This window comes from Calliphora vicina, chromosome 4 (genome assembly GCF_958450345.1).
Source record: "Calliphora vicina chromosome 4, idCalVici1.1, whole genome shotgun sequence".
NCBI classification, from domain to species: Eukaryota; Metazoa; Arthropoda; class Insecta; order Diptera; family Calliphoridae; genus Calliphora; species Calliphora vicina.
Window position 1 is genome coordinate 119,951,558 of NC_088783.1, and position 25,760 is coordinate 119,977,317.

At 40.2% G+C, this 25,760-nt stretch overlaps 1 protein-coding gene across 1 annotated transcript in view; it reads right to left on the reverse strand.

The window, feature by feature from the left end:
- Positions 1-2,961: 2,961 nt before the first annotated feature.
- LOC135958749 (microtubule-associated protein futsch) overlaps positions 2,962-25,760 on the reverse strand; it is a 102,752-nt gene continuing 79,953 nt past the window's right edge. Inside the window, exons 6-11 of the mRNA XM_065509643.1 lie at positions 13,039-25,743; positions 12,593-12,927; positions 9,862-12,508; positions 8,755-9,753; positions 3,307-8,658; positions 2,962-3,244 (exon numbers count right to left, since the gene is read on the reverse strand). Coding sequence (XP_065365715.1) covers positions 3,075-3,244; positions 3,307-8,658; positions 8,755-9,753; positions 9,862-12,508; positions 12,593-12,927; positions 13,039-25,743 — 22,208 coding nt within the window. The 3' untranslated portion in view covers positions 2,962-3,074. The remainder of the gene's footprint in view (positions 3,245-3,306; positions 8,659-8,754; positions 9,754-9,861; positions 12,509-12,592; positions 12,928-13,038; positions 25,744-25,760) is intronic.

The window sequence follows — 25,760 nt, forward strand, 5'->3', positions numbered from 1 at the left end:
AAAATTTCAAGATTTCTTAAACTGTTCTACCCAAAAGTTATGACAAACAAACTGTTATACTGATTATTTTTAGATTTTAAAAAAATTCTGCAACTATTTTCAGTTCATTTGTGTATTCTTTTTATTAAAAACTCTGTTATACAAACTGTTATAAAACCTTTATTCTGCTTTTTTGTTTCTTGCCAAACTGTTATACCAAGTTAAATATCTAAAGATTTCTGACAAACAAACTGTTATACTGATTATTTTTGGTTTTAACAAAACTCCTGTAGCTATTTTCAGTCCATTTGTGTATTCTTTTCATTAAAGAAATCTGTTATACAAACTGTTATAAACCCTTTATTATGTCTCTTTGTTTCTTATCAAACTGTTATACTGTTATACCAAGTTAAATATCTAAAGATTTCCATATTTCTGATATCTTAAAACTGTTCTTCATAAAAGTTCTGACAAAATAAACTGTTATACTTAATATTTTTGGATTTCTGCAACTATATTCAGTATATTTGAGTATTCGTTTCATTAGAAATCTGTTATACAAACTGTTATAAAACCTTTATTCAGTCACTTTGTTTCTTACCAAACTGTTATACCCTGTTAAATATCTACTAACTGTCTAAACTTGAAATCTTTATAAACTGTTATACTTTCTTAATACTGTGTGTTTAAAGATAATTTTAGAAGCCATTGGTATTTGTTTGAGAACTATTAAGGTTTCTTATTAAACTGTTAAACTGTTATACCCTGTTAAATATCTAAAGATTTCTAGATTTCAGATTTATTCAAACTGTTATACTTACTAATATATCTAACTGTTTGATACCTTTATACTGTCTGTTTAAATGTCATTTGTGTTAGTTTGAGAACTATAGACATTTCTTACCAAACTGTTATACTGTTATATCTTGATATAGAGATTTCTTATTTCGTAAAACTGTTATACTTACTAATATATCTAACTGTTTAATACTGAACTGGAAATCTATATAAACTGTTGTAATACCATTGTACTGTCTATTGAAAGGAAATTTTGGAAGCCATTGTTATTAGTTTGAGAACTATTAACGTTTCTTAGAAAACTGTTATACACCTGATTTCGTAAAACTGTTATACTTACTAATATATCTAACTGTTTAATACTGAATTCGAATCTATATAAACTGTTAAAAATATCTTTATAATGTTTCTTACCAAACTGTTATACTGTTATACCCTGTTAAATATCTAGAGATTTCTGATTTTATAAAACTGTTATACTTACTAAATTTAGCTTGAAATCTATATAAACTTTTATAATAACTTTATTTTGTAGCTTTAAAGGGGATTTTAGATTGTTTCCTGCAACATTTATCATTAACAAACTCTTATACTGTCGGTTTCAAGCTTTTTGATTTCGTAAAACTGTTATACTTACTAATCTCTAACTGTTTAATACTCAACATAAAATCTGCATTATATATTTGGTCGTCCAATGTCGATATAAAAGTTTATAGTTTATTTCAACAGATTTTTAAGTTATATTGCTAACCTGGCATAAAACTCTTATACTAACTGTCCGTTACTCTTTATAACTCATTTCTCTTTATATAACAGTCTTTGCACAAGATCTTGCTAAACCAATATCTTTATATAACAGTTATAATAGACATTTTCAAAGTTTTTAACCGTTGTAGAAGTCAAATTTTCTTTTTCAAATTGAATTTTTTATTTTTTTTTTCAATATTTTAAAATTTTGTTTTTCAAATTGATTGATTTTAATATTTTGAAATTTTTTACAAGTCTTGACTTCCTGTTACCATTAACCCTCATTTCTCCAAAAGTGTTTGAATTCTTTTTCAAATATAGAAAATTGCTTTGAATGTTGTTTTTGAAAATTGCCAGTTTTATTTTATTTTTAAAGCTTTAAAATTCAGTTTTAAGCCCAACAAAATTGGTTTCTAGTTGTTTTTAATTATTAAACTTTGCAGTTTGTTTACATTATAGTTATCTTTTGTTTAAACTAATAAAATCATACACATAATATATTAAATATAATAATAATAATTAAAAGTATGTTGTTTTCTTTTCATTTGCAGAAATAAAATAAAATGTAATATCATTTAGAAGTTTGTAATAAGGTATGTAGTTATTTATGAGTTAATGATCTCTTTTTAAAATTATGTTTAATACTTTCACATTTAAAGACATTTATTTATTTTATAATTTCATTAATTTCTATTGTATATAGAGATTATTTTAAACCTTTTTGCTTTTGATTTGTTTGAATTTAATTAATTTGAGGTTAGGTTTTCTTTTTTTCAATATGTCTTCACCTGTTTTATTTTGGTTTTTCGTTTGTTCTAAATTTTCTTAATACAATTTCAATTGTCATTATGAGAGTGTCAATGTTTAATATTTAAATTAAATTATTTTCTTTTTAGGTTTTTTGTTTTTCTGTTCAACATTTAAAATGAGTTTTAGTTTTTGAGAAGAAATACTTTTTGTTTTGCTAAATACTACATGAAAATAGTTTTCGGTTTTCTTGCTATTTATTATAATTCGTATGTATTTTATTTTTATGTTTAATTTATAAAAAATAATAGTTTTGTATTTATAAATGGTTTAAGAGGCAAATCTACTCTTATGATTTTTCAAATCAAATAGGCGGTTTTGAGAATTAACAAAATGACCTGGACTTAATTTCGCCCCTGTCATAAGAGACTCCGCCATATTTGTTTTTAAACTTAAGAGTGTTTCCTGTGATGTCCTCTTCTAGCCTTGTTAGAGTATGTATGTATGTTTGAGTGTTTGTGTGTTTATTTTTTGTTATTAAGTGTTGTTGTTGTTGTTTTAAATTGTGTTAAGCCTGGCTTTAATGTTTTGTTTAGCTTTAAAGCTTGTTCTTTAGCTTTAGCTTTTTCGAAAAGCTTAAAGCTTAAAGCTTGTTGTTATCTGCTGAGTATTGTTTTGTTGAATTGTCAAAATAGTTAATTAGATGAAATTCATTTAGCTGGTTTTTGGTTTCGTTACTCTGTAGTCTAAAAAAAATATAGGGAAACTTAATTATCCGAAAACGCTACGAACATCCCCGTGGCCTAGAATTCTAAACGGTAAGCCGAGCAAGAGGTTTCGTGATCTTGTAAATTGATGGTGCAGCGTGACGCCGAGGGCGACAAATCTATGCGGTATTTGGCTAAAAGTTCTTCATTTTCTGCCACCCAATAGCCCAAAACATCAGTGTCATAGGTGGGGATGATAGTTACCTCTGTAAAGTTTCAAAAGTTATTCACACATATTCATTTTTTTATATTCATCTTCTCCACTTACCTAATTCTTTATCTTCCCAGGTTTGTTTTGCCTCCAATAAGGCATCGTACACTTGACGGCTGGGCTCGGTGCCCGAGAATACATAATAGCGTGCTCTTACTCTCTTGAAGAATTCCACATGCGAGTAGTAGGAGTTGCCATTGTGAGGTACATAGGTCAGATCCACATAGACGGGTGAGGGCTTCTTGGCCTTGTTGGGCGATTCGGAACGTTTGCGTAAGTTCTTTTCGTTATTAAGTCTTGTCTTGGTGGCCACCAGTCGTCGTTCTTTTTTGGGTGTGGTGCGTACATCACCTTCGGCAGCCATAGGAGCGGGTGAGGGCAGACCCAATGGCTTGCCCCATTCTTTGAGTTTGTCATCTACCGTGGCAGATGAGGAAGTGGTTGATGTTTCAGTCGTTGTGGTTCTACTGCTGGCACTGGCACCATCGCCCTGTGTCGTGGTCACAGTGGTGGTAGTTGTGGTCACAATAGTGGCGGCTCCGTCTTTCTCGCTAACGCCCTCGGTGACCCGTGTTTTCTGTACACTGCCCAAGGGGAATTTGGGCTTTTCAGCACTGGCTACGGTTTGTTCCACCTCTTCGGCTTTGGAGGGTGAGTAGGAATATTTAGCGGTGACCGAGGACATAACATCGGCTCCTCTTAATTGCACATGTTCTTTGAGGGCTTGTTCGAAGCCCATATCAGCCTCTTCTAAGAATTTGTGTGGCAGAGTTGTGGTGCTTTCTACCGAACCGGATGACTGGGAAATGGGTGATTCCGTAAATGTTTGTAGGTGTGTGGTAGTACCCTGTATATTGATTGGCTGTGAGGTTTTGGTTTCAAATGAGTCTGGCAGTGCTCCATAGAACGAAGTGCTCATGGGGTCGGCTATTTTGTGTACAAAACCTGTGGTCGCTGTTATGGAGCGAGCGGCTGATAGCTCCTCGCTACCGTATTGTGGAGGTATATCATCTTGGCTTTCGTCTAGATCAAAGTCGGATTTCTTGCTGACGCCAGAGCCCGATCTTTGCAAATCATAGCTGGCACCATGAGAGGAAGAGATACTTCGGGGTGAGGCTGGCACCTCGTCGTCACTGAGGTAGGCTACTCCATCATCACTGCCTGGTGTCGATGAACGGTACATGCTGCGCAACATGGCCACTTCTTTGGGCAGCATGACGTCACTTTTATCACTTTCGCTAGTAGTGCGTGTGGTGGTCACTGTGACCTTTTCGCCTTCGGGATCCGTTGAGTCTGTGGTGGTGATTGTCTTTTCTTCAGTCACTATCTCCTTGCCATCTGTGGAGATTACCTTGGTAACGGTAGTGATGGTGGTGGTGATAATCTTTTCCGTGCTGCCACTTAAGGCGGCTGTTTTTTCTATACCTCTGACTTCATGTAGATCGGGCAACATTTCGCCCGACAGTTGTTTAATCAATGTGGAAACACTGGAAGTTTCTTGTTGTTCTGTAGCGGAGAAGGCAGCAGCAGTCCGCTCTACTTGTTCTGCTGAGTAAGAGGCAGCTGATTTAAGATCCTCTTTGGTCACCCGGGGGAAAGGTGATGTTGGTTTAGGCGATGATTCAGGTGTTTCTGTCAATGATTCTCTGCCCATGGGTGTGGGTATGGATTGACTTTCGGATGTTAGACCTCCGGGACTGGATCTGCCGCTGGTATCTCTGGGCGATAGAGGACCACTGTGTGTTGTGGTGCTGCTTGTGGCATCAGTAACAATGGTCTTGGTTGTGCTCACTGTTGTAGCTGAGCTTGTGGCTGCACCTACGCCGCTTATAGTTGTTTTCACAATGCCAGGACTAACAGGGGCAGTGGGAGGAGTTTTACGATCGGACAGTTCATGTTCATATGAATGAGCCAAGGTCATGGATTCCTTGGTAATTTGCGACTTCTCTTGTGTTGAAGCTTGTTTGCTGGCATATTCTTCTAGTTCTTCTCCCAAGGTTTCGCTAACCCTAACTTCCTTTGAAGGTTTATAAATGCTGGTAGTCATTATGCTGGCTATTGACTTGGAACGTCCTTCTTTAATATGGGTAGTGGCTGCATCGTCTTCATCATCATCTTCCTGGTCGCTATGAGTCTGGCGTCCCTCGCTGCTTTGACTTAAGGTCGACTCGCGTCTAGATTCAGTTGCGGCAGTCTTGGCTTTGCTAATGCTATCAAAAGTACTCATTATCTCTTTAGTGGAAATGATTTTTTCGGTTGCCAAGAATTCTTCAACTGTTTGCTTCAAACTCTCCTTAACTGATGTTTCGGAGCTAGAAGACATTTTACTGCTTTCGGCCTTTTCGGCTTTGCTCATGGCAGATGTTTGAATTTCGCTGACAATAGATTCCGAAGAACATTCTTCCGAATAAGCCTGTGAATCTTCGATGTGTGTAAGCAGCTCAGATTTGTCCAAGGTTTCCTTAGTTTCTGTTGAACGGGAAATCTCCTTTTCGGATAAGGATTCTCGCAACGATCCTTCTTCAACTTTAACACTGCTGCTCACAGATTCACTGCGTGAGTCTTCTTCTTGTAGTGAATCGATCAACTGAGAACTAATGACTCGTGTGGTTTCACTGACAATTGTCTTGCTTTCTTTGGTAGAGGCATCCAATGATTCTTGGGCGGTTTGTTTGGTGGAGGAAGCTGTGCTTGATGTTTCTGTAATGGTTTTTACTTGTACAGGCTTTTCTACAATGGTTGTCTTAATGATTTCCGTAACCTGAACTTGGCTGTCTTTAGCTTCCGACATTTGAGCGGATTTCTCATCTGATTTGCTGGACACTTGGGTGGTAATTGTTTGTGTTGTGGTTTTTACTGATTCCTGTTTATCATCCTTAGAACTGACTTGGCTAGCTGTAGATGTTATATCTTCCTTTTTGCTTTCGACCACAGTTTGCTGTTTACCTTCCGAAATTGTTGTTAGAGATTCCTTAGTGATTTCGCTGGCGCTTGATACAGATTCAAGTTTAGACTCTTGTGTTTCTGAGGTGGTCTTAGTCAAAGATTCCTTTTTGGTTTCAAGTTTTTCACTTTCGTCCTTGCTGATAGTGGAAGTTACTGTTGCTTGTGTAATGGTTTCAATAGTTTTCACTTCACCAGCTTCACTCTTCGAACTAATATGGCTAGCCTCAGATTCTGGCCGTGACAATTGTTTCTCCTCAATAAGTGGCGATTTGTCGTCTTTTTTGCTTTCTGCCGAAGATATTAAAGACTCACGTCTTGATTCTTGGGCTTCCTGGGTGCTTGAAATCAAAGATTCTTTTCGGGTTTCCTCGGCAGTTGAAATTATTGATTCTTTGCGTGATTCTTGTTTTTCAGTGTCGCTGGCAGTTCCTACATGACTGGCTACAGATTCAGGGCGGGAGGCTTCTTTAATTTCTTGTGTAGATGATTTATCATCTTTTTGACTTTCGGTGGTAGATACTAGAGATTCGCTTCTTAATACTGTCTTCTCTTCAGTAGTTGAGACCACCGACTCCTTTCTGGAGGCAGCTGATACCAGCTCTTCTTTCTCTGTGCCTTCTTGTTCATGTTTTTCACTGTCGCTCTTTAAGCTGGTGTGACTGGTTACAGAAACGGGACGTGATTCTTCCTTGTCGTCTTCTTTTTTGGATTCAGAACTGACATGACTAGCAACTGAGGCAGGACGAGAGGTCGACTTTTCTTCAGGTGTTGAGGGTTTTTCATCTGTCTTAATTTCAACAGTTTCAACAGTTGATACTTGTTTAGTTTCTATGATTTCTTCGGTAACAGAAATCAATGATTCTTTTTCAGCTTCACTCTTTGAGCTAACATGACTTGTGATAGATTCTGAGCGTGAGATTTCTTTTTCTTCGGTGCTAGGGGATTTGTCATCTTTTTTGCTTTCAGCTGTTGATAGGAGAGATTCACGTCTAGATTCTGGTTTGTCTTCTGTGGTTGATGGTTCTTTCTCAGCTTCTGTCTTGGAACTGACATGGCTGGTTACGGACTCCGGACGTGAGGTTTCCCTTTCTGAAGATTTTTCGTCCTTCTTACTATCAGCTGTTGGTATGACAGACTCACGTCGAGATTCAGCTTTTTCTTCTGATGATTCTTTTTCAGCTTCTGCTTTAGAGCTGATATGACTGGCTACGGACTCGGAACGTGAAGCTTCTTTTTCTTCGGTGACGGAAGATTTGTCGTCCTTTTTACTTTCAGCTGTTGATAGGACAGATTCACGTCTGGATTCAGCTTTTTCTTCTGTAACCGAAATTAATGACTCTTTTCTGGAGGTTTCTTTTTTTGCTTCACTCTTTGCACTGACATGGCTGACTGCAGACTCTGGGCGAGAAGCTTTCTTTTCTTCTGAAACAGGCGATTTTTCATCCTTTTTACTTTCAGCTACAGATAAGACAGACTCGCGTCTAGATTCTGCTTTTTCTTCTGATGTTTCTTTTTCAGCTTCGCTCTTGGTGCTGACATGACTGGCTATCGACTCTGGACGAGAAGGTTGCTTTTCTTCAGTGACAGACGATTTGTCATCCTTTTTACTTTCAGCTGTTGATATGACAGACTCACGTCTGGATTCAGCCTTTTCTTCTGTAACTGAAACTAACGACTCTTTTCTTGATGGTTCTTTGTCTGCCTCACTCTTTGAGCTGACATGGCTGGCTACGGATTCTGGGCGTGAAGCTTCCTTTTCTTCTGTGATGGAAGATTTTTCATCCTTTTTGCTGTCTGCTGTTGATATAACAGATTCACGTCTGGATTCAGATTTTTCTTCTGTAACAGAAATTAATGACTCTTTTCGTGATGGATCTTTTTCAGCTTCACTCTTTGAGCTGACATGACTGGCTACGGACTCGGGGCGAGAAGCTTCCTTTTCTTCCGAGACAGAAGATTTTTCATCATTTTTACTTTCAGCTGTCGATAAGATGGACTCACGTCTAGATTCCGATTTTTCTTCAGATGTTTCTTTTTCTATTTCACTCTTGGTGCTGACATGACTGGCTACAGACTCTGGTCGAGAAACTTCCTTTTGTTCAGAGACAGTCGATTTTTTACTTTCAGCAGTCGATACGATGGACTCACGTCTAGATTCTGCCTTTTCTTCTGATGTTTCTTTTTCAGCTTCACTCTTGGTGCTGACATGGCTGACTGCAGACTCTGGACGAGAAGTTTCCTTTTCTTCAGTGACAGACGATTTGTCATCCTTTTTGCTTTCAGCTGTTGATATGAGAGATTCACGTCTTGATTCGACCTTTTCTTCTGTAACAGAAATTAATGACTCCTTTCGTGATGCTTCCTTTTCTGCCTCACTCTTTGAGCTGACATGGCTGGCTACAGACTCCGGACGAGAAGCTTCTTTTTCTTCTGTAACAGAAGATTTTTCATCCTGTTTGCTTTCTGCTGTTGATACAATAGACTCACGTCTAGATTCTGGTTTTTCTTCTGTGGTTGAAATTATTGATTCTTTTCTCGATGTTTCCTTTTCAGCCTCGCTCTTTGAACTGACTACGGACTCTGGGCGAGATGCTTCCTTTTCTTCTGTGATAGAAGATTTCTCATCCTTCTTACTTTCTGCTGTCGATACGACAGACTCACGTCTGGATTCTGGTTTTTCTTCTGTAACTGAAACTAACGACTCTTTTCTTGATGGTTCTTTTTCTGCTTCGCTCTTTGAGCTGACATGGCTGGCTACGGATTCTGGGCGTGAAGCTTCCTTTTCTTCTGTGACAGAAGATTTTTCATCCTTTTTACTTTCAGCTGTTGATAAGACGGACTCACGTCTAGATTCTTCTTGTTTTTCTTCCGTAACTGAAACTAGTGACTCTTTTCTTGATGCTTCCTTTTCAGCCTCACTCTTTGAACTGACATGGCTGACTACGGACTCTGGACGTGAAGCTTCCTTTTCTTCAGCGACAGAAGACTTTTCATCCTTTTCAGTTTCTGCTTTGGATACGATAGACTCACGTCTAGATTCTTCTTTTTCTGCTGTAACTGAGGGTTCTTTTTCAGCCTCACTCTTTGAACTTGTTACGGACTCTGGTCGTGAAGCTTCCTTTTCATCTTTTTTAGATTCTGGTTTTTCTTCTGTAACTGAAACTAATGACTCTTTTCTTGATGGTTCCTTTTCAGCCTCACTCTTTGAACTGACATGGCTGACTACGGACTCTGGACGTGAAGCTTCCTTTACTTCAGTGACAGACGACTTTTCATCCTTTTCAGTTTCTGCTTTGGATACGATAGACTCACGTCTAGATTCTTCTTTTTCTGCTGTAACTGAGGGTTCCTTTTCTGCCTCACTCTTTGAACTGACATGGCTTACTACGGACTCTGGGCGAGATGCTTCCTTTTCTTCAGCGACAGAAGACTTTTCATCCTTTTCAGTTTCTGCTTTAGATACGATAGACTCACGTCTAGATTCTTCTTTTTCTTCTGTTGCTGAAACTAATGACTCTTTTCGTGAGGGTTCTTTTTCAGCCTCACTCTTTGAACTGACTACGGACTCTGGTCGTGAAGCTTCCTTTTCATCTTTTTTAGTTTCTGGTTTTTCTTCTGTAACTGAAACTAAAGACTCTTTTCTTGATGGTTCCTTTTCAAACTCACTCTTTGAACTGACTACGGACTCTGGACGAGATGCTTCCTTTTCTTCTGTGATAGAAGATTTCTCATCCTTCTTACTTTCTGCTGTCGATACGACAGACTCACGTCTAGATTCTGGTTTTTCTTCTGTAGCTGAAACTAAAGACTCTTTGCGTGAAGGTTCCTTTTCTGCCTCACTCTTTGAACTGACATGGCTGACAACGGACTCAGGGCGTGAAGCTTCCTTTTCTTCTGTGACAGCTGATTTTTCATCCTTTTTACTTTCAGTTGTAGATAAGATAGATTCGCGTCTAGATTCAGATTTTTCTTCTGTGATTGAAACTAAAGATTCTTTTCGGGATTTTTCAGCTGCATCTGTTTCTGGTTTGTCCTCAGCTGCCAGTTTATCTACTTCATCCTTAGAGCTGGTGGGACTGGCCACAGATGTTGTTGTGGGTGACTTGTCATCCTTTTTGCTTTCGGTTGCGGATAGCAAAGATTCACGTCTAGATTCTGTCTTATCTTCAGTGGTTGAAACGATCGATTCTTTGCGTGATTCAGCATCCTTTTGAACTGATTTTTCATCTTCCTTTGAAGAAACTGTAGATTCGGGCCGTGAAATATCTTTGTGTTCGGCAGCAGGTGATTTATCATCTTTCTTAGATTCGGCTGTGGAGAGCACAGATTCTGGTCGTGATTCTTCCTTTGCACTGGCTTGGCTAGTTACGGATTGAGGACGGGATTCGTCCTTATCTTTATCAACTACTTCTTTGGCATCATCTTTTGTGCTTGCTTGACTTGTAATGGACTCAGAGCGGGACACTTCCTTGTCTTTCATGTCATGCTTGGCAGTTACCGATTCAGGACGAGGTGATGGTGATTTATCAGTTGTTTGGCTTTCAGATTCGGTTTTATCTTTATCTTCCAATGGACTAGATGGGAAATCATGTTTGTCATCAAATGTATCTTCATCGCGAGTCAAATCCTTTTCGCTATAAGTGCTGATGGCCGACTCTCTTCTCCATTCCAAATCCATGCTGGATACGGACTCATCAGCAGCTTCCTTAGCATCCTTGGCTCTGAGTTCTTTGAGCTGCATTTTTTCCGAAACTTCTATCTTATCTTTTTCCTCGATTGACACAGGGCCTGAAGACTTTAGATCGGGCGATGATTTTTCTGATTCAATTTCTGTTGTGGGTACCTTGTCCAAGACAGGCTTTTCCTTTTCGGCAATACCTTCTGTAATGGTGGCTGGGGTAAATTGTATAGAGCCTTTGGGACAAATTTCAATTTCCTCGCCTCCATCTTCACTGCTGGCAGTAACTAACATTCTTTGTACAGTGGCCGATTCAGCTTCTATCTCATCCGAAGATTTGAGTTTTTCTTCCAGTTCTTTTTCATCAAAGTCGGGTATAATTTCAGTTATGTCCTTTTCGGATTTCAAAACTTTAGCTACATCAGCCACAATTTTAAAGACTTCTTCTTCTCTGGGCGACACTGGTCTAATGGGCAAAGGTTCACCCAATATTTGACCGACCTCGGTGGGAGGTGAAGTACGTTGATGTTCTTCTTCCTCTTCCTTAATGTCATGCAATACGGCGGCTTCATCCCGTTCGGCAATTGTAATTTTCAATTCAGGTGAATCCATAGTAGTAATATGTGTCTCTCTAAGTTCTGAGATAAAGCCAACTTCATCATCATCTTTGGTTGTGGCTTCTGTTGCTAAAGAAGTTACAGATTTCTTGATGACTTCTTCTACAACTTCTTCCTTATGTTCCTCTTCGGAGGCGGCTTTAACGCTGGTATCAACTAATTTCACAAGGTCTTTGGTAATAGCAGTTATAGTGGTTGAAACTTCTTCTTGTATATCTTGAATTAATGACTTGCCAGCTGTTTTGACATCCTCTACAGTTGTGGTGGCTTCTTTGGTAATCTCATCGGTTTGTTTGGTAATCGATTCCTTAACGTCTTGCACCACATCGACTGTGGTTTCCTTGAGCTCTGTGAAGGTATCAGTTGTGGTTTTTAATGCTGACTTGGCGTCGGCTTCAATTGTGCTAGTGATCTTGTCCTTTTCCTCCTTAATTTCTGTTAGCTTTTCGCTAACAGTTTCTGAGACATCTTTTTTAATCTCCTCGTAGGTTTCAGTGGCTTTTTGGAGGCTGGTCTCTACGGAAGCTTCGACATCTGTTACAGTTTCTTCAATCTTTTCTGTAACGGAATCTTTAACTTCTTTTATTTCGGACAGTGTTGATTTTGCAGTAGTTTCTGGGAAGGTTTGTCTTTGTTCCACTGAGTCTGTGGCACATGTAGCTAATTGTTCTGTTGACTCTTTTAATTCATCCATTTTTTGTGAAACATCGATTAAGGCATGAGAAGAATCTTTAAGTTTTTCGATTTCTATTGATTCATCAACTTGCTCAGTGGGTTCAGTGCAAGTTTTGTCATCGGCTGTCTTTGTGGCAAACTTCAATACATCTTCAGTTGTTTCTTTAATGTCAGTTACAGTTTTAGCAATTTCTTCAGTAGACTCCTTGACTTCTGTGGTTAGTTTTTCAACTTGTTCTGTTACCTTTTCGGCAACTGCTTCAGTTTCTTTGCCGAAAATATCCTTGACATCTTTTACAAAACCGCTAATAGCATCAAATATTCCCTTGGACTCAGCTTTAGCCTCTTCAACCTTTTCTGAAATGGTTTCTTCGACTTCTTGTTTAGCCTCAGTTTTGGAGTCTTGTTCGGTTAATTTGGCTTCAACTGTAACGAATTCCTTTTCAAGTACTTCTTCAAGTGCTGGCGCTTCATCAATAGGTGTGGAAATAGTTTCGGTAACAGCGAACTGGGTTTCCTGTTTCAAATCTTGTACTTGTGGTTTGGTTTCTTGTGGGAAATCGCCATCGGCCACATCGACAGGGCTGGATGATGTTGGCAATTGTCCTACCTGGGTTGTGGCCTTGATTTCAATAGTGAATTGTTCTTTTTTGTCCTTAATATCTTCTGTCAACTCTTTGGGGGCCTCATCTACTGGTGAGGAAACGGTTTCAACTGGGGAGGTTGAAACTTTGCCAGTATCTTTAGCTTCTTTCAATGCTTCTGGAGATAATTTCTTCTCTTCATCTTTAGTACTTGTTGGTTCAGTTGGAGAAGATTCTTTAGACTTTGTTGCTACTTCTTCCTTTGCAGCATCGGTCACAGAGGGTTTACGTGAAGGTTCCTTTGATTCAGCTTCGTCCTTGACACTTCCAACTTCTTCTGCAAGTTCTGGAGCTTCATCGATAGGAGTTGAAACTGTATCTGTTACGGCAAACTTATTTTCCTGTGTCAATTCATGAATTTGTTCTATTGGCTTTTCTGGGAAATCACCTTCAGCAACATCGACCGGGCTGGATGATGTTGGTAGTTGGCCTGCCTCAGTGGTAGTTTTTAGTTCAATAGTGAATTGCTCTTTCTTGGCCTTGAGATCCTCTGTCACCTCTTTAGCAGCTTCATCTACTGGTGAAGAAACGGTTTCGATTTTGGAGGGTGAAATTTTGCCAGTGTCTACAGCTTCGACAATGGAAGCTGGTTTAGATAGTTCTTTAGGTGAAGGCGATTTTTTATCTTCATCTGTAACACTTCCAGCTGCTGCTGATTCTGGTCGGGATGATTCTTTAGATTTGCTTACATCTTCATCCTTAGTGCTGGCAGTCTCAGAAGGTTTAGGTGAAGTAGCCTTTGATTCAGGCTCGGATTCAGTTTTGGTACTTCCGCTCACAGGTGCTTCTTTTTCAAATGCTGGTGCTTCATCAATGGGAGTTGAAACAGTTTCGGTTACAGCAAACTTGGTTTCTTCAATCAAATCTTCTACTTGTTGCTTAGGTTCCTGTGGGAAATCTCCATCTGCAACATCTACAGGGCTGGATGTTGTTGGCAATTGTCCGGCAGGTGCAGCTTTTTTGAGATCAATGGTGAATTGTTCTCTCTTGGCTTTAAGGTCTTCCACTTCATCTTTAGCAGCCTCATCTACTGGTGAGGAAACTGTTTCAAATTGGGAGGGTGAAATTTTGCCAGCAGAAATAGCCTCATCAATTGAGGTTGGCCGTGTGGGTTGTTCAGATGTGGGAGATGGTTCAGAAATTTCTTTTGGTTTTTCAGGCGATACCACTTTCTCTTCCTTCTTAACGGATTCTAATGATTTTGTAACATCGTCTTTGGTGACATCAGTTACAGAGGGTTTACGAGAGGATTCCTTTGATTGAGCAACCGATGTAGCTTCATGATCACTGGCTTTACTTTCTGCTACAGATTCCGGACGAGATGGTTCTTTAGATGCAGTTTCAGTTTCCTTTTGTTCTGCAAGTTTTTCAGCTTCTTTGGATTCAACAATTATTTTATCATCTTGTTTAGCTTCAATAACCGACTGCTGTTCAGAGTCTTCAAAACTGCCAGTAGCTGAAACAGGACGTGATACTTCTTTTGATTCAGTAGGAGAAGGCTCTTTAGACTCAGCTTTTATAACATCAGCTGGTGCGACAACTGGTGATTTCTCATCTTTCTTACTTTCTGCTATTGATGACTTTCGTGATGGTTCTTTCGAATCAGCTGGGGATTGCTTATCTTTTTCGCTTTCGGCTACAGAAACAGGCTGGGAAGGCTCCTTAGAATCAGCAGGAGATTTTACGTCTTTCTTGCTTTCTGCAATAGATGCCTTTCGGGAAACATCTTCAGATTCTTCAGCAGATTTCTTATCTTTTTCACTTTCAGCGACAGATACTGGTCTTGAAGGTTCTTTGGATTCTGCAGGTGATGTTTCATCTTTCTTGCTTTCTGCGATTGATTCTTTACGTGATACATCTACAGATTCTTCCGCTGATTTTTTATCCTTTTCACTTTCAGCGACAGATACTGGCCGTGAAGGTTCTTTCGACTCAGCAGGTGATTTTTCATCTTTCTTGCTGTCTGCAATTGATTCTATTGGTGATACATCCACAGATTCTTCGGCGGATTTCTTATCTTTTTCACTTTCAGCTACAGATACTGGTCGTGAAGGTTCCTTCGACTCAGCAGGTGATTTTTCATCTTTCTTGCTTTCTGCGATTGACTCTTTTCGTGATACATCCACAGAGTGTTCGGCGGATTTCTTATCCTTTTCACTTTCAGCTACAGATAATGGTCGTGAAGGTTCTTTGGATTCTGTAGGTGATTTTTCATCTTTCTTGCTTTCAGCAATAGATGCCTTTCGGGAAACTACCTCGGCTTCTTCTACAGATTTCTTATCTTTTTCACTCTCAGCGACAGATACTGGTCGTGAAGGTACTTCAGATTCTGTAGGTGATTTTACATCTTTCTTGCTTTCTGCAATTGATTCTTTACGTGATACATCTTCAGATACTTCTGCTGATTTCTTATCCTTTTCACTTTCAGCGACAGATACTGGCCTTGAAGATTCTTTGGATTCTGCAGGTGATTTTTCATCTTTCTTGCTTTCTGCAATTGATTCTTTACGTGATTCATCTACAGATTCCTCCACTGATTTCTTATCCTTTTCACTTTCAGCGACAGATACTGGTCGTGAAGGTTCTTTGGATTCTGTTGGTGATTTTTCATCTTTCTTGCTTTCAGCAATAGATGCCTTTCGGGAAACTTCCTCGGCTTCTTCTACAGATTTCATATCTTTTTCACTCTCAGCGACAGATACTGGTCTTGAAGGTTCTTTGGATTCTGCAGGTGATTTTTCATCTTTCTTGCTTTCTGCAATTGATTCTTTTCGTGATACATCTACAGATTCTTCCGCTGATTTCTTATCCTTTTCACTTTCAGCGACAGATACTGGTCGTGAAGGTTCTTTGGATTCTGCAGGTGATTTTTCATCTTTCTTGCTCTCTGCAATTGATTCTTTACGTGATACATCTTCAGATACTTCTGCTGATTTCTTATCCTTTTCACTTTCAGCGACAGATACTGGTATTGAAGGTTCTTTGGATTCTGCAGGTGATTTTTCATCTTTCTTGCTTTCTGCAATTGATTCTTTTCGTGATACATCTACAGATTCTTCCGCTGATTTCTTATCCTTTTCACTTTCAGCGACAGATACTGGTCGTGAAGGTTCTTTGGATTCTGCAGGTGATTTTTCATCTTTCTTGCTCTCTGCAATTGATTCTTTACGTGATACATCTACAGATTCTTCCGCTGATTTCTTATCCTTTTCACTTTCAGCGACAGATACTGGTCTTGAAGGTTCTTTGGATTCTGCAGGTGATTTTTCATCTTTCTGGCTTTCTGCAATTGATTCTTTTCGTGATACATCTACAGATTCTTCCGCTGATTTCTTATCCTTTTCACTTTCAGCGACAGATACTGGTCGTGAAGGTTCTTTGGATTCTGCAGGTGATTTTTCATCTTTCTTGCTTTCCGCAATAGATGCCTTTCGGGATACTACCTCAGCTTCTTCTACAGATTTCTTATCCTTTTCACTTTCAGCGACAGATACTGGTCGTGAAGGTTCTTTGGATTCTGCAGGTGATTTTTCATCTTTCTTGCTCTCTGCAATTGATTCTTTACGTGATACATCTACAGATTCCTCAGTTAGTTTCTTATCTTTTTCACTTTCAGCCACTGATACAGGTCGTGAAGGTTCTTTGGACTCTGCAGGTGATTTTTCATCTTTTGTACTCTCAGCAACTTCCTCGGCTTCTTCTACGGATTTCTTATCCTTTTCACTTTCAGCTACAGATACTGGTCGTGATGGTTCTTTCGACTCAGCAGGAGATTTTTCATCTTTTTTGCTTTCTGCAATAGATTCCTTTCTGGAAACATCTTCAGATTCGTCAGCAGGTTTCTTATCTTTTTCACTTTCAGCAACAGACACTGGTCTTGAAGGTTCTTTCGATTCTGCAGGAGATTTTTCATCTTTCTTGCTTTCTGTAATAGATGCCTTTCTGGAAACATCTTCAGATTCTTCCACAGATTTCTTATCCTTTTCACTTTCAGCTACAGAAATTGGTCGTGAAGGTTCTTTGGATTCTGCGGGCGATTTTTCGTCTGTCTTGCTTTCTGCAATTGATGCTTTACGTGAAACTTCTAGCTCATCAACGGATTTCTTATCAATTTCACTTTCTGTCACCGAAACTTGCCGTGAAGGTTCTTTCGACTCTGCAGTAGATTTTTCATCTTTCTTGCTTTCTGCAATTGATTCTTTTCGTGATACAGATTCTTCCGCCGATTTCTTATCTTTTTCACTTTCTGCTACTGATACTGGACGTGAAGGTTCTTTCGATTCAGCAGGTGATTTTTCATCTTCCTTGCTTTCTGCAATGGATTCTTTACGTGATACGTCTACAGATTCCTCCGCTGATTTTTTATCCTTTTCGCTTTCAGCGACAGATACTGGTCTTGAAGGTTCTTTGGATTCTGCAGGTAATTTTTCATCTTGCTTGCTTTCAGCAATAGAAGCCTTTCGTGAAATATCATCGGCTTCTTCCACAGATTTCTTATCCTTTTCACTTTCAGCTACAGATACTGATCGTGAAGGTTCTTTGGATTCTGCAGGCGATTTTTCATCTTTCTTGCGTTCTGTAATAGATGCCTTTCTTGAAACATCTTCAGATTCTTCCACAGATTTCTTATCCTTTTCACTTTCAGCGACAGAAATTGGTCGTGAAGGTTCTTTGGATTCTGCGGGCGATTTTTCGTCTGTCTTGCTTTCAGCAATTGAAGATTTGCCTGAAACTTCCAGCTCTTCAACGGACTTTTTATCAGTTTCACTTTCAGTCACTGAAATTTGTCGTGAAGGTTCTTTCGATTCTGCACTTGATTTTTCATCTTGCTTGCTTTCAGCAATAGATGCCTTTCGTGAAATATCCTCGGCTTCTTCCACAGATTTCTTATCCTTTTCACTTTCAGCAACAGATACTGGTCGTGAAGGTTCCTGAGATTCTGCAGGAGATTCTTTCTTGCTTTCAGCAACTGATGTTTTGCGATAAAGTTCCATTTCTTCTATTGATTTCTTATCCACTTCACTTTCAACAACAGATACTGGTCGTGAAGGTTCCTTAGATTCTGCTGGCGATTTTTCATCTTTCTTGCTTTCAACTATAGACGACTTACGTGATGGTTCCTTCGATTCTGTAGGTGAGGCTTCTTTCGATTCCTTTTCACTTGCACCGGAAGCTTCTGTTTTTGATAGTTCTTCGGCTGGTTTCTTATCCATTTCGGATTCAGCCACAGACACCGGTCGGGAAGGTTCTTTGGATTCTGCAGGTGATTTTACATCTTTCAGGCTTTCAGCAACTGATGTTTTACGTGAAACTTCTAGCTCATCAACGGACTTCTTATCTACTTCACTTTCAGTGACTGATACTGGCCGTGATGGTTCCTTCGATTCTACTGGCGATGCTTTATCTTTTTCACTTACGGCAGCTGATTCTGGTAGTGAAGGTTCTTTAGATTCTACTGGTGATTTTTCATCGGTTTTGCTTTCTGCAATTGATGATTTGCGAGAAAGTTGGATTTCTTCAACTGATTTCTTATCTATTTCACTTTCTGTTGCAGATACTGGTCGTGATGGTTCTTTAGATTCTGTAGGTGACTTTCTATCTTTCATGCTGTCAGCAATTGATGACTTAGGTGAAACTTCTACTTCATCAACGGGCTTCTTATCTTTTTCACTATCAGTGACTGATACTGGTCTTGAAGGTTCTTTGGATTCTGCAGGTGATTTTTCATCTGTCTTGCTTTCAGCAATTGATGGCTTACGAGATGGTTCCTTTGATTCGACTGGCGATGCTTTATCTTTTTCACTCACAGCTACAGATTCTGGTAGTGAAGGTTCTTTGGATTCTACTGGTGATTTGTCATCTTTTTTGCTTTCAGCAATTGATGTTTTGCGTGATACTTCTACTTCATCAACGGACTTCTTATCTATTTCACTTTCAGCAACTGATACTGGCCGTGATGGTTCTTTGGATTCTGCTGGAGATTTCTCATCTTTCTTGCTTTCAGCAATTGATGGTTCCTTAGATTCGACTGGTGATGCTTTATCCTTCTCACTCACAGCTACAGATTCTGGTAGTGAAAGTTCTTTAGTTTCCACTGGTGATTTTTCATCTTTTTTACTTTCTGCAATTGATGTTTTGCGAGAAGCTTCTTCAAGCTCTTCTGAAAGTTTCTTGTCTTTTTCGCTACTGGCAACAGAAACAGGACGTGAAGGTTCTTTGGATTCTGCTGGAGATTTCTCATCTTTCTTGCTTTCAGCAATTGATGGCTTACGAGATGGTTCCTTTGATTCAACTGGCGATGCTTTGTCCTTTTCACTTACTGCTACAGATTCTGGTAATGAAGTTTCTTTAGGTTCCACTGGTGATTTGTCATCTTTCTTACTTTCTGCTATTGACGATTTCCGTGAAACTTCTACTTCATCAACGGACTTCTTATCGATTTCACTTTCTGCTACTGATACTGGCCTTGAATGTTCCTTGGACACTTCTTCAAGTTCTTCTGAAAGTTTCTTATCTTTTTCGCTACTAGCAACAGAAACTGGGCGTGAAGGTTCTTTGGATTCTGCTGGAGATTTCTCATCTTTCTTGCTTTCAGTAATTGATGGTTTACGAGATGGCTCCATTGATTCGCCTGGCGATGTTTTATCCTTTTCACTCACAGCTACAGATTCTGGTAAGGAAGGTTCTTTAGATTCCACTGGTGATTTTTCATCTTTCTTACTTTCTGCAATTGATGTTTTACGAGAAGCATCTTCGAGTTCGTCTGAAAGTTTCTTATCTTTTTCGCTACTGGCAACAGAAACTGGGCGTGAAGGTTCTTTTGATTCTGCAGGTGATTTTTCATCTTTCTTGCTTTCAGTAATTGATGTTTTGCGTGAAACTCCTACTTCATCGACGGACTTTTTATCTATTTCACTTTCTGCGACTGATACTGGCCGTGAAGGTTCTTTGGATTCTGCTGGAGATTTCTCATCTTTCTGGCTTTCAGCAATTGATGTTTTACGAGAAGCTTCTTCGAGTTCTTCAGAAAGTTTCTTGTCTTTTTCGCTACTAGCAACAGAAACTGGGCGTGAAGGTTCTTTTGATTCTGCTGGAGATGTCTCATCTTTTTTGCTTTCAGCAATTGATGGCTTTCGAGATGGTTCCCTTGATTCGGCTGGCGATGCCTTGTCCTTTTCACTCACAGCAACAGATTCTGGTAGTGAAGGTTCTTTGGATTCTACTGGTGATTTGTCATCTTTCTTGCTTTCAGCAATTGATGTTTTGCGTGAAACTTCTACTTCATCAACGGACTTCTTATCTATTTCACTTTCAGCAACTGATACTGGTCGTGAAGTTTCTTTGGTTTCTGCTGGAGATTTCTCATCTCTCATGCTTTCAGCAATTGATGGCTTACGAGATGGTTCCATTGATTCGACTGGCGATGCCTTATCCTTTTCAGTCACAGCAACAGATTCTGGTAGTGAAGGTTCTTTAGATTCCACTGGTGATTTGTCATCTTTCTTGCTTTCAGCAATTGATGTTTTGCGTGAAACTTCTACTTCATCAACTGATTTCTTATCTATTTCACTTTCAGTGACTGATACTGGGCGTGAGGGTTCTTTGGATTCTGCTGGAGATTTCTCATCTTTTTTGCTTTCAGAAATTGATGGTTTACGAGATGGTTCCTTTGATTCGACTGGCGATGCCTTATCCTTTTCACTCACAGCTACAGATTCTGGTATTGAAGGTTCTTTAGATTCCACTGGTGATTTGTCATCTTTCTTGCTTTCAGCAATTGATGTTCTGCGTGATACTTCTACTTCATCAACGGACTTCTTATCTATTTCACTTTCAGCAACTGATACTGGCCGTGAAGGTTCTTTAGATTCTGCTGGAGATTTCTCATCTTTCTTGCTTTCTGCAATTGATGGTTCCTTTGATTCGACTGGTGATGCTTTATCCTTCTCACTCACAGCTACAGATTCTGGTAGTGAAAGGTCTTTAGTTTCCACTGGTGATTTTTCATCTTTTTTACTTTCTGCAATTGATGTTTTGCGAGAAGCTTCTTCAAGCTCTTCTGAAAGTTTCTTGTCTTTTTCGCTACTGGCAACAGAAACAGGACGTGAAGGTTCTTTGGATTCTGCTGGAGATTTCTCATCTTTCTTGCTTTCAGCAATTGATGGCTTACGAGATGGTTCCTTTGATTCGACTGGCGATGCCTTATCCTTTTCACTCACAGCTACAGATTCTGGTAGTGAAGGCTCTTTAGATTCCACTGGTGATTTGTCATCTTTCTTGCTTTCAGCAATTGATGTTTTGCGTGAAACTTCTACTTCATCAACGGACTTCTTATCTATTTCACTTTCAGTGACTGATACTGGCCGTGAAGGTTCTTTGGATTCTGCTGGAGATTTCTCATCTTTCTTGCTTTCAGCAATTGATGGTTTACGAGATGGCTCCTTTGATTCGACTGGCGATGCTTTGTCCTTTTCACTCACAGCTACAGATTCTGGTAGTGAAGGCTCTTTAGATTCCACTGGTGATTTGTCATCTTTCTTGCTTTCAGCAATTGATGTTCTGCGTGAAACTTCTACTTCATCCACAGACTTTTTATCTATTTCACTTTCAGTGACTGATACTGGTCGTGAAGGTTCTTTGGATTCTGCTGGAGATTTCTCTTCTTTCTTGCTTTCAGCAACTGATGGCTTACGTGATGGTTCCTTTGATTCCACTGGCGATGCTTCCTTTTCACTCACAGCTACAGATTCTGGCAGCGAAGGTTCTTTAGATTCCACTGGTGATTTGTCAATTTTCTTGCTTTCAGCAATTGATGTTTTGCGTGAAACTTCTACTTCATCAACGGACTTCTTATCTATTTCACTTTCAGCGACTGATACTGGCCGTGAAGGTTCTTTGGATTCTGCTGGAGATTTCTCTTCTTTTTTGCTTTCAGCAACTGATGGCTTACGTGATGGTTCCTTTGATTCCACTGGCGATGCTTTGTCCTTTTCACTCACAGCTACAGATTCTGGTAGCGAAGGTTCTTTAGATTCCACTGGTGATTTGTCATCTTTCTTGCTTTCAGCAATTGATGTTTTGCGTGAAACTTCTACTTCATCAACGGACTTCTTATCTATTTCACTTTCAGCGACTGATACTGGCCGTGAAGGTTCTTTGGATTCTGCTGGAGATTTCTCTTCTTTCTTGCTTTCAGCAACTGATGGCTTACGTGATGGTTCCTTTGATTCTACAGGCGATGTTTTATCTTTTTCACTCACTGCTACAGATTCTGGTTGTGAAGGTTCCTTAGATTCTAGTGGTGATTTGTCATCCTTCTTGCTTTCTGCAATTGATGTTTTACGTGATGCTTCTTCAAGTTCTTCTGAAAGTTTCTTGTCCTTTTCGCTACCGGCAACAGAAACGGGGCGTGAAGGTTCTTTTGATTCAGCGGGTGATTTTTCGTCTTTTTGTGCCTTTTCACTTTCAGCAACAGAAGCTGGACGTGATGGCTCTTTGGACCCAGCTGGTGATTTTTCATCCTTTTTGCTTTCGGCAACAGAAATGGTAGATTTTCTTCTTTCTTCAGCTTCTTTAGGTTCAGCTGATGGTTTGCGACTGCTTTGCAGAGATTTTTGAATTTCTACTTCAATAGCTTCCTCGATAGTGGGAGGACTGTCTACTGAGACTGTGTCGTCGCGTTCTTTGGGTTTCTCGGGAGCTTTGGTTGTTGGCATTTGAGCGGGTATTTCATCTTCGGAGGTTATATCACTGGTTTCTTTTTCGTCTGGCGAACTAATAGATTTTTTCTTTTCTTTGGTTTCCGAAACCTTTGTAACTTCCAATTGTTTTTCCACAATTTCCTTCTTTTCTTCTGTAGGAATTGCAGCGATAGGAGATGTAGGCTTTTCTGCTAATTTCTCTTCGACCTGTTCTTTTTCTTCGTGAGCTTCTTCTTTAGTAGGAGATGCTGGTTTTTCCTCAGGAGTTGATACTTTCTCAACAGGAGATGCAGGCTTTTCTGTTGGTGAAGGAGTTCTTTCCTTTTCGGAGATTTCTTTGGGCTGCTCTTCAGTTGGTTGCTCAATTTCTTTTTCTTCCGTTTCCTTTTCTTCTTTGGCCAATTCTTCTTTTTGTGAAATGGTTTTACCGCTCTCTTGGGCTTCCTTTTCGTATACGCCTAAATCAGCTTCTTCATGAACTGGCAAATCGGCCACTTCATCTGGTGTCTTAACAACATCACGCATAAGATTCTGTTGAGCATCAAATGTCATTTTCATGGGTAGAACACGTTCAGCAGTGGCTAGACCAACAGTGATCTTTTGCAAGGGAATTTCTTTTGCATCAGCACTAGGCTCGGTAGGTCGCATAGCCGAAGTAATAGCAGTGGCAGCAGCCATTGCATCAGTTTCCTTAGTTTCTTCTTTAACGTATTTTTCTTCAATAACCAGATCCTCTTTGATCTCGTCTAGGGGTATACGTTCATCCTCGGGCAGAGTAGGAGCGGTGGTGGCACCTGATTCAATGGTGGCGGAGAATTTCTCTTCAGGAAGACTTTCTTGCAAGTTGGCAGGTATGGGTTCAATGGGTATGCCCACTAAATCATCTTTGGTGTCGGAAGTTTTCTTAGCACTGCTAATTTTTTCTTCAGGGGTTACGGATGACAGCTCTTCATCAGTCTTGGCCAATTGTTCATCAGTTTTGGATTTAACAATATCCTTGGCTGCAGTAATAATGTCTTGCACTTCAGCCTTAATATCTGTCTCAATGGGTGAAGTAACTTTAATATCTTCGCCTTCAGCTGGTTCTTCTTCAGCCGCTTCCTCAGCTTCTTCGGCCTCTTCAGCAACCTCTTCATCTTCTTTCCTTTCAGATGAGACAGCAGTTTCTAATCTGGCCTTGCGTTCTTCAGCTTCCACCTTGGCTATGGCTGCCTCAATTTCTTCCTCTGCACTCTTTTTGCGTTTCTTTTCGGATTCCTGTGAGTCCCGTTGATGCTTCTGGATCTCTTCCTCTTTGGTCATGCTGCTTTCGACCATCGAGTCTTCGGTTACTTCTTCTTTTTCGATAATCAAATATTCATCTTCCTCGTCGGCTTCTGTAGTGCTGTCTTGTTTAGGAACTTCCCTGATTTCAGCCTTAATTTGATGATGTCGTTTCATTTCGTCACGGCTGAAAACAGCTTCAATTTCTCTAACCACCTCTTGTTCTTCTTTGAGGTCATCGAGTTCACGTTGTTTTTCAGCATCTAATTCTTGGGAAGCAGTCAAATCTTGTAGTTTCTTGGCAGCGGCTTGTTCGTCGGCCGAAGGTGTGGACACCAAGCTGGAGTCGGTGGTGCCACCCTTGTCCAGTCTAGATTTCTTCATATCAGCCACCTTGGGCTTAGGAGCCTTAATAGGACTGCCAGGAGCACGTTTTGAGGGAGAAGCACCACGAGGACGACGAGATATAGGCTTGCGTGGCTCGGCCGCTTTCCTTTCGGCAGCTGTGGTGGTAGCCACACGTCTGGAGGTAGTGGTTGAGGTTTGTCTAATAGTTTGTTGTTTTGATTCCAAAACCTTGCGGTTGTTGGCTTCTTTAGTGCTTTTGGCTGGTGTACTGCTGGGACTGGCCTTGGCAGCTCTGGTCATAATCTTTGATTTGACTTCTCTGGTGGCGGGTTTGGCGGCGTCTTGTTTGCGTGGTGTGGCTGTGGGTGAGCTCTTCTTTTCGGCCAAATCTTTCTTAACCACTTTACGTTCCAAGGACTTGGGTGGCCTGGTGTCAATGCGAGATCTAACCAAGGGCTTAACTTCAGCTCGGGGTTTCTCAGCCTTGACCTTAGCCACTTTGGCGGCTGGCTTAAGAGGTTCAGCTGTTTCAATAATTTCTTTGGCAGGAGGTGGGACTTGAGGTTGTGGCTTAACAATAACAACTTCCACCTTCTTCTCAGTAGTTTCTTTATTGTTTTCTACCTGTTCACCATCAACTTGATCACCATCTTTACTGGCGGTGTCAGCTGTAGGTTCGGGCAGAGCTTCATCTCCGGTTTCGACTGCTTGTTCATCAGTCTCTACGGAGTCTTCTTTCTTTTTGAGGGTTAAATGCTTCTCCTCTTCCTGATAGATTTTTTCGATTTTGTCTTCGTCGGCTGAAGAGGCAACAGCTTCTTTCATTTTGTTGTCTTGTTGCACAGCAACAGCGGCCGCTGCTACCGGCATGAATTTCGAGGGTTTGGTAATGGGTGCTGCCGGTTCTAGGGCAGATTTCAGAGTCTTGCGTGTGGTCACCACAGTTTGTATGGCAGGTGCTATAGATTTGGCAGTGCAGGTGGAATGCTTCATGAATTCCAAGTGTTTAAGTTTCTCCAGACCTTCTTGGATCTTAAAGTCGGGTGTGCTGCCGGGGAAGAGTATACGTGTTATGGAGTCATCGGGATTTGCCGGCTGCCAAACCAACAAAGCACATATAGAGGCCATATTTTGCAAGGGGAAATTGAAATCCCGGGTGTCACGAGCCGCAAATAAACGTTGATCGCCTGATTGCCATTTTTGCATAAATTCCTTTACTTCTTTGGAGTCTCGAGAAGGACTTATGACATACATATCCAAAGTACCATGGCCAACTTTGTGATAGAGATTAATGGGCTCGGGGGCACGGAAACAGTTTTGTGGTTTAAGATCCAATGACTTTAGATCACTGACTAGATTGTGGCCTCTTTCGAAGAGGTCCACCAATAGGGGATTGCGATCCTTGTCGCCATCGGGACTAGGTAAACCACCCTTGCGATCGGGAACATTGCAAAAGAAGTGACCAATCTGAGGATAAACATGGGCATCACGTTTACGTTCCACCACAGAGCTAAGACCCTGGATATTGGAGTTGTTTAAGCGGGTCATGAGGACAGCATCCAAGCGGTCGAGGTGTCTGACAAAATCCCAGAAACAGGCCTTGCGGTTAAAGCCACCATCGACTGGAAGAAAAGATGAA